The sequence below is a fragment of the Trachemys scripta genome, chromosome 22 (assembly GCF_013100865.1).
Source record: "Trachemys scripta elegans isolate TJP31775 chromosome 22, CAS_Tse_1.0, whole genome shotgun sequence".
NCBI classification, from domain to species: domain Eukaryota; kingdom Metazoa; phylum Chordata; order Testudines; family Emydidae; genus Trachemys; species Trachemys scripta.
This window is the reverse complement of record NC_048319.1, coordinates 13742100-13751532: the sequence shown is the minus strand read 5'-3', so window position 1 is coordinate 13751532 and position 9433 is coordinate 13742100. Positions and strand designations below refer to the sequence as shown.

The 9433-nt window shown below is 51.6% G+C and overlaps 1 protein-coding gene across 1 annotated transcript in view; it reads left to right on the top strand.

Moving 5' to 3' along the window:
• Nucleotides 1–345: 345 nt before the first annotated feature.
• The window catches only part of LOC117868895 (excitatory amino acid transporter 5-like), a 73926-nt gene continuing 64838 nt past the window's right edge, over nt 346–9433 (top strand). The window contains exon 1 of the mRNA XM_034755271.1: nt 346–522. Within this exon, the coding sequence (XP_034611162.1) occupies nt 346–522 (177 nt within the window). The remainder of the gene's footprint in view (nt 523–9433) is intronic.

The window sequence follows — 9433 nt, the reverse complement described above, 5'->3', positions numbered from 1 at the left end:
GTGCAACCACATAGCAATGAAGGGGTTAACCTATGCATGTTTTTGTCATCAACCTTTCTTCCAGCCAACTAGAAAGCTTGGATTAACTAGTCTAAGATGTCACTTTCCATTAAGGCGAATGGGTCCCAAATAGCAGTGTAACACTGGTTTTCCCTTTGGGATTATGTGAGAGAGAGGTCTCTGATTCTGATCTGGTTTCTGGTGGGTTCTGAACCTGGCAAAGGGAAATGATTTTGCAGAACAAGGAAGATCACTAATGATGACTACTAGCAACCTCGGGAATATTAGCAGCATCAAAGAGACATTTTGCTCGGAGTGGAACTTTCTGGACCTCTAAAGAGGATCATGTGGGAACGTATTAAAAAAGCCTCATTAAACTCACTTTCCGTTAGCTGCTCGGCCATCTGGAACTGGATCCGAGCTTTCTGGAGAAAGAATGGCCTGTTGACTCTTTCGATGCTCTCTGTTGTAACTGGATGCCTGCTCGGATTTTTGCTGAGGGTTTTGGAGCTGACAGACCTGGTAAGTGGCAGAAACATGTTGTATGTGCAGAAAAATTGGGGTGGGATCACGGGGCGGGTTAAAGGAACTATTGCTATAAAACTTCTTTTGTGTAGAAATTAAACCTCACGCTATAAATTGTACAGAGAAAAACACCCGTTCGTCTCACCCCTGCTCCCCAGCACAGCTCTAGCAGCATTAGCAGGCTCTCTTAGAACTAATGCTTATTTATTTTCACAAAACGTACTGATTGGCACAGCATGAAGGGTTAGCATAGGAATCCAAACGAAACTGCAGTTGCCAAACTAAAGGCCCTTTTGGTGAGGAGTCCTCCATGCAGTCTCAAGGTTTCTCCACTTCCTGATCTGCAGAAATCGTTCACTCACAGTGGGCCAAACCCTGCCCCTCACTCTGCCAGGGCGGTGTCCCTGGCAGAGGAACCAGCGCAGTTCCATTGCACAAGGAGGGGACAGGGCAAGCCAGCATGGTATGGAGCCCAGTTCTGCAAGGGCTCCTTGTTTGGCAATGTGCAGACAGGGGGAGGACCTGGGTGGGGAAGGGGAGACGCAGGGCTAGAGTACCCACTGCTGTCTGGCCTTTCCCTTGGAGAGGCTACAGCCGCCTTGGGGAATAGTTCTGCAGCATGGAGGGGGCAGGTTCATTTCACCACCCCCTCTCCACACATCTGCCCTGTTCCTGGTCCAGCTATTCAGGCTCGCTGCTAGGTGCAGGATTTGCTCCACTGTGCAAATGAGCCAGGTTCTGTTGTCATAGTACTCAGCACGTGCATAGCGCTTGAGGAGTCCTCCCACCAGCTCTGGGAAGTGTGTCAATAAATAGTGAGCCCCATTAGAGAGAGCTGGCAACTGAGATGAAGAGATTTGCCCAAGGCCACACCACTAGTCAGTGGCAGAGGTGGTATTAGAATTTAGCAATTTCTGATACCTGCCCTCATGCTGCCTCTTGTCTATGAGCTTCTTGTAGAGGAATTAACTGATCCAAAATGTAATTGACTAATCCGATCTTTCAGCATTTCCCAGGACCCTTGGGACCATGGACAAGGATGCAGTGCTAATGAATAACACAAAGTTAAAAATATGTGTTAGATTACATTGGTTCTCTTAGAATATGCAACAACTTCCTCCCGATTTTTGATGTAGGCATTATTTTAGCTGGCTCTGGTGCTAGGTAGTTGAGCGGTGCCGTGGTTTGGTTGTTACCTCTCAGAGCTCTGCTCATTCTGGAACAACCTCATTTAATCTGGCAGGATTTAGAAATGTCTGTCACTTCAATTATGTCTCCCAGCATGCTGCCCAGAGCAGAGATAAGCTGGTTACTTAAGTAAAGCAAGCGCCAAGCCTGGTGATTCTCAGTGACACCCCGTCTGCCACGCCTGCCGAGCGAGTCTCCCTGCCTGCTGAGCATCTGCGCCCAATGACCCACTGAGATTCAGGTTGCTGTGTTCCCGTGCCCAAGGAGCCCACAGGCCCTGGAGCTAGGGCCCTACCAAATTCACGTTCTATTTTGGACAATTTCATAGTCATGGGATTTAAAAAATCATAAATTTCATGATTTCAACTATTTAAACCTGAAATTTCACGGTGTTGTAATTGTACGGGCCTCGACCCAAAAAGGAGTTGTGGGGTGCTCACAAGATTATTGTGAGGGGGTTGCAGTACTGCTACCATCAGAGGTGATGCAAGGGAGGGGTAGGAATGGTCACATGCCCCTCCCCAGATGCCATAGTGGGTGGGGAGTTACAGCTGTGCTCAGGTACGGGCCTCAGGTCAGAAGGAGAGTACCTTGCTTGTGCTCTGCGGCTGCTGGCCCTGCCCTGGTTATGGGGCAAATTGGGAGGGAGCAGGGAGGAAGGGGGGGGGCTGCCGGGAACACTGGGGATGATCGTGGGGATCATGGGGAGGAATGGGGGCAGGGCTGGGAGTCTGGGGTCGGGGGTGGTCGCAGTAAGGAAACAGCCATGTGGCCTGTATGGATGGGCATCTGTTGTTTTTTTTAAAGAAGGAAACAAAGAGAAGGGCTGAGCACCTCTCTGGCTTGTAGGGAAAGAGTTGGGCAGAGTCTGTGTATGTCGTGGTAGCTTGGGGCGAATGCTCGCTCACTCACTCCATTGCCCTCCAGAATCCCAGGTCAGAATTCAAATACCCTGGATTTCCTCCCTCACATGATGACTCTTGTCTGCAGACAAGTGAACTTCACGTTGCTAAGGCCCCTACTATTGGGGGTGACAAGAGCAGCTCAAGGTCATGGCCAGTTCTCTGGGCTGGGGTGTGTCTGCTCGAGCTCTCTGGTTGGATGCTCAAGTGATTTGAACTGGGACTTTCTAACATGCCCAATGCCCCTTCCTTGTTTCCTTGCCCCTCTTCTGAACGGGCAGGTGTAAACGGGGGAAATAGGCTGTGTTTAAAAACGTGTTTTTCAATACAATCTATTTCCTAGTCTAGACAGGGTGGGCCAATGTCAGATCCCCACATTCCATTCTTCCCTCAGGTACAGGCTTTAAAGAGGGAAATTGCTCTATTATATAGTAAGCAGGGCTGTGGGTGTGTTTCCAGCAATGTCTCTTTTGGTTTTCATTATTCACCCTCTCTCCTAGCCTTGAGACAGAAGCAGTTGCTGACTCTAGACTCCTCTGAGAGCCACAAACCCCTCTCCTGTTTTTGCTGGGAGTGAGGTTTGAATCTAATGCTGGAAGAGCTGTACAGCATGTTTAGCTGATGGCCTCCTTTCACGCTATGCCTTAGCAGACATTCCATTAGATTGGTTTGCTGTAGGGCTACAGCGGATGTGTCCTATTCCCAGAGTAGCACTGTGGTGGGCTTGCTACGTAACAGGAGAGCCACTTCCAGCTCACATTGGAAATACAGAAAGTAGCATTGATGGCAATGTTTCCACTGCAAAGAGTTTGCCAAGAAAGGATAAGGACAAAGTGTTGTTAGCTGCTCTCTCCCACCAGATGCAAAGTACACAACAGGTGTGCAGCGATCCTGAGTGTTACCTTACTGCACCCATCCCTGCCGTGGCTGAGTGTTACATGGATACATACTTCAATATTATTTCTATTACAATATGTGGATACCTAATAGCTTATAAATTGCAAGCTCTGAAAATACTGCACACAGAGTGGGGTATTAGAAGGTGTGCTGTATTGCATACCGTGGTGGGTTGGAAGGGCTGGCATATTGTGTACAGTGGGGTATTGGAAGGTATGGTATATAGTTGCCCTTTGAAAGCTAGGGGTATAATTAATCTGTTGTAATTCCGCTGACTCCAGTGAAATTACACCAGGGGTAAAATTGGCCTAGTGGATTTAATTCTTTTTCTGTACTGCTGCAAAAATATCTTCTGGCGTACATTGTTCCAGAAATCCTCAGCAAACATGCATTAGTTATTGTTTGGTCCCTGCACTTTAGTGTAACAAAAACTAAAACGAAAATGAAAAGAGAAATGTAAGGCTTAAGCCATAAAGCAAGCATGTTAAATGTATAATTGAAGTAACTGAGCAACGCAATAGGGGTTCGAAAGCTGGGCTGCTAAGGAGAACCTGGTGTCTGGTGGAGAGATGCAATAGATCTGCTCTGCTGCCAAAGCAGGACAGTGGTGATAGAGGAGGAAAAGCTGGTCTAAGATGATCACACCATTATCTGTCCCTGGTATTACAGACCTAAGGGACAGCTCTCTGCATATCAAGTCCAGGGGTCCCCTCACTCTCCTCCCATACAGCAACTTGAATGGGGAAAACCCTGTGGATTCCTGGGGCACTTCCCTGTATGCGAACAGCAGGTGGGATAAATACTTGTCCCAGTCCTGCGGGTGCTGGTCCATAAATGTTTTCAGCATCATCTTTAGGGTCCCATTGAACCTCTCCACCAGCCCGTTGGACTGAAGGTGATATGCTGAGGCTCAGGTGTGTCAGACCCCACACTTCTCCCATAAGCACTGGAGCAGGGTTGACATGAAGTTGGACCCTTGGTCCATAAGGACCTCGTTGGGGAACCCCACTCTGGTGAAAATGGTCAGCAGCGTGTCTGCCACGGTGTCTGCCTCGATAGAGGACAGGGCCACTGCCTCGGGGTAGCACATAGTGAAATCTACCACCACTAGAATGTCTCTCTCCCTGACTGGGTCACCCTGCTGGGCCCAAGTATGTCCCATAGCCACCTTCTGAAAAGGCTCCTCTATGATGGGCAAAGGTCTCAGCGGGGCTTTACACTTATCCCGGGCCTTCCCCACCCTCTGGCAGGAGTCACAGGACCTGCAATGCTGTTGGACCGCGTCAAAGACCCCGGGCCAGTAAAAGTTCTGCAGCAGCCTCTGCCTGGTGCGCTGGATGCCCTGATGCCCTGAGTGGGGACTATCGTAGGCCAAGTACAACAGTCTGCGGCAGTACCTCTGGGGGACCACTAACTGCCTCCTGGCTTTCCAAGGTTCAGTTTGCCCCGAACCAGTCCAGTCCCGGTACGGGAATCCTTTGTCCCACAGGAATCTCTCCCGGCGGTCCTCCCCCTGGGATCCTGCACCGCTGTGGCCAGCAAGGGGCCTCAGCTTCTCCGAGGAGGGATCCTCCTCCAGCTCCGTCTGGAATTCAGCTGCTGGGTTTGAGGATACAGCCCTGATTGTTAGTGCCACAGTTTCCCCACCTTGGGATGGAGGCGCCGGCCCAGCCCTCGGTGCTTCGATCCCTCCCTTCAGGAGATCCCGCATCCCTCGCTGGCTCTGGCTCCGGGTAAGGACCAGGGTGCTCTGAGTGCCATCTGGCCAGTTCTCCAAGTCGTTACCCATTAGCACCTCAGTAGGCAGGTGATCGTGCACCCTGACCTCTTTGGGTCCCTCCTTAGCCTCCCATCTGCTGTTCACAAACTCATCCACCAGTGCCCCTGCACTGCGCAGATCTTTAGGCTTCTGGTCCACTAACCACATCTTAAGGTCCGGAGGGCAGATGTCATACAGCTGCTCCAACCCCACCAGGTTATACACGTCCTCTGCGGTAGTGGCCCCTGTGCCCTTCCCCTACTTACGAAGATATTCCCCTAGCAGGTTGGCGACCTCCTTGTAAGTGACACCTGGGAATAGTTTCCTGTACGCCTCGGGGGTCAGTTCAAACTTCAGCAGCAAAGCCTGTTTCAATAGGTCATAGTCCTCGTCTCAATACCATCTATGTGGCTGAACGCCTCTATGGCCTTGGGACCCAGCAGGGGAGTCAGACAGCGAAGCCTGTCTGTGGGGTCAATCTGGTTCAGATCACAAACCTTCTGAAAGGCTGTGAGGTAAGCATCAATATTTCCCCCCCACACCTCCTTAAACTGGGGCAACACTTTGGTATCTAAATTCCCCACAAAACTGGTGTCTCGGGGCCCTTCCCCACTTACCCCCCGGCAGGCCCTCTTGGCCTGCCGCTCCTCCAACTCCAACTCGTGCTTCCGTTGTTCTGAACGGTCCTCCAGCCTCCGCTCCTCCAGCTCCTTCGCTTTCAGCTCTAGCTCCAGCCTCCGCAGCTCCTCCAAGGAGAAACCTGACTGGGGTTCCCCTGTGCTGACTGGGGAGTCGAGTCTGATAGACTCCTGGTTGCTACATGGACTGCCCCCACGGCTACTTCCTAGCTCTCCGGGCACCCCGGGAGCCCCCCTGAGGTCTGGAGCCTGTTCCTCAGACGGGTCATTCTCTACAAGCTGAGCCATCAGCTGCTCCTTAGTGAGCCGCCCCATGCTCAGCCCCCTCTCCCTGCAGAGACGTGCCAGGTCGTTCTTACGGAGCTGGTTCTAGGCCAGTTCCTCGCTGGTTCCTTCAATTCCCTCATTTTATCGTGGGCAGCCACTCACTGCAAAGCGCCTGCGCTCACAGCCAACTGTCTACAGGGTGCATCTGCCAACCATCCTCTGCTACCATGTTGTCACAGACTCACAGATCATGCCCACTCTTGGCCCTGTACGGTCCTTGGGGGGAACCCCTTTCAGTGTGACAGCCCTTCTCGGGGGTCCACTCTCTCTCAGGGATTAAGCCATAGGCCTCTCCGCCTCCTGGAGCCTCTCTGAGCCTTAGCACACCTGTCTCTTGCCATGGGCCCCCTCAGGGAGTGCACTCGCTCTGGATCCCTGGGGCCTTCACTCCCAGAGGGAATAATGCAACCATGTTCTCTAGACCTGAGCGACTCTCAGCCAGCATAAAACAGGAGGGTTTATTGAGCGTTGAACACAGCACAGGAAACTCTCAGGGCCCTCAGGCCTGGCCTCCCTCAGCACAGTACATCTAAGTCTCTCCTGAATCCAAGTGGGCTCTGCGTGCTCTCTCTCTCCAGTCCCAAGCCCCCTGTGCTTTCCAGCTGGGCATCCGATATCACCTGCCCCCAAACCCCGCCTCTGTCCACTGTCTTCTATCCAGGTAAACAGGGTCACTTGGACCTCCTCTCCTCTCAGCTGTCCTATGTTTCCCACTGGCTGGAACCGGCTGGTCAGGTCACTGGGGTCCTCTCTTCGCAGCCCATTGTCCTCCCCCTGGCCAGAACCGGCTGTGACTCCCGAGCTGGGCCTCCAGTTCACCAGTTGCTGGGGTATCCATTCTCCAGGCCATTGGCTGGGGTCCCAAGTTCCGTTGCTGGTCCTCTGTAACAGCAAACTCCCTCTCCCATCACTTCATTAAACCAGTAATACCCAGGGAAACTGCATCCCATCCCCTCTGCATGCAAACCATTGAAAAAAACAAGAAAATCCCCCACTTCGTCACATGAGATTATGGATTTGGTTGATAAAGTTAGTATTTTGATTAAACAAACTAGAGCATATTAAAAAAAGCATGGTGCACCTTAAATGGGTTAAAAACTGGCTAAGTGACAGGTCTAAAATTGTCATTATAAATGGGGAATTGTCATTGCATAGGTATGTTTCTACTGGGGTCCTGCAGAAATCAGTTCTTGGCTGTACACTATTTTTTATCAATGACTTGGGGGGAAAAATCATCACTAATAAAATTTGCAGATGACACAAAAATTAGAGTAGTGGTAAATAATGAAAAGGGAAAGTCATTGATACCAAGCAATATGGAATTGCTTGGTAAACTGGGCACAAGCAAACAATAATTTTTAATACTGCTACATCACAAAATCATAGACACCTTGGGCTGGAAGGGACGTTGAGAAGTCACCTAGTTCAGCCCCTTGTACTGAGGCAGGACCACAGGACCTAGACCATCCCTGACAGGAGTTTGTCCAACCTGTTCTTAAAACCTCCAATGGCAGGGGTTCCACAACCTCCCGTGGAAGCCTAGTCCAGTGATATCTGTGTAGAGGTATATGACGTAAATGTAGAAGAACATAAGAACGGCCATCCTGGGTCAGAACAATGGTCCATCTAGCCCAGTATCCTGTCTTCCAACAGTGGCCAATGCATTCCTATACATCTAGGAACAAAGAATGCAGTTCCCACTTACAGGATGGGGGATGCTAACTTGGGAAGCAGTGACAAGAAGTTCATCTTGGACCACCAGGCACCTCTTAGGAGAAGGCACACACATAGACCAGGCATTTCAGCCGCCTGATCCCGCTGGGACTGCTGAGCTGGGGAGAGCAGAGCAAGAGATGTGTGGTCGTGTGGCTCTGCTCAGAGACGTGAGCTAGTTCTTCTATGCCCTAGTCAAAGCCGATATGAACAAGTAGGATATTTAGGCTGGAATTTTCAAGGAACCCTAAGGAGTTAGGTGCCCAAATCCCATTGAATTTCAATGAGGGGGGCCCCCTAACGCTCTTAGGCTTCTTTGAAAATCTTAGTCTTAGAATACCCCTGGGAGCATTCATAGACACAAGTTCTCTCCAGCACTTTGTGTGAGGGCACAGCCAGCCTCTAACCATGGGGGGGAGGGGAATCTGCCCCTGAGGGAAAGTTATCCCATAACTGCTCTTGCACCTTCCTCTGAAGCATCTGGTGCTGGTCTTGAAGACAGGTTACTGGACTAGGTGGACCCCATGGCTGATCCTGCCTGGCCATTCCTGCACAGCCAAAGTTACCTGGGATGTGTTCTCAGTCAGTGTCTTCCCAGAAGGAGAGTGCAGTGCACGTTCTGGGAATGCTTTCCCCAGCACTGACTGCAGTGTGAATGCCTCGGTCAGGGAGAGAGAGAGGAGAGTGGCTGCGAAACATGAGGTAAACCACCCATTGGCTCCCCACAGTGAGTGCGTACATTGACACTGAGGTGGAGGTGAGGACTGTGGCTTCAGTGGTTCCTCTACCCCAACCTGTATGCAAGCCTGGCCCCTCCCAATGTGTCACTCAGAATTCAGGGGCTCTAGCAGAAGAATTTGGATTCCTTGCTCTATGGCGCTCCCAAGGCCAAGGTTATCGGTGATAACAATCCCTTGGGGACCAGCAAGTGGGGTTATCGCTGACAGTGATTCTAGCAGTAACTGGGGAAGAGGGTTATTCATGCCAGCGATCCTTCAGCATCGGGGACGTGGGGTTATTGGTGCCAGCGATCTTCAGCGTCGGGGACATGGGGTTATTGGTGCCGGCAATCCTTCAGCGTCGGGGACATGGGGTTATCGGTGCCGGAGATCCTTCAGCGTCAGGGGATGTGGGGTTATCGGTGCCGGAGATCCTTCATTGTCAGGGGATGTGGGGTTATTGGTGCTGGCGATCCCTCATCTCCATGGGGCTTGGTGTTATCGGTGCCAGTAATCCTTCGGCGTCAGGGGGGTGTGGGGTTATCGGTGCCAGCTATCCCTCATCTCCATGGGGTGTGGGGTTATCGGTGCCAGCGATCCCTCAGCGCCGGGGGTGTGGGGTTATCGGTGCCAGCGATCCCTCAGCGCCGGGGGTGTTGGGTTATCGGTGCCGGCGATCCCTCATCTCCATGGGGTATGGTGTTATCGGTGCCAGCAATCCCTCAGCGCCGGGGGCGTGGGGTTATCGGTGCCGGCGATCCCTCA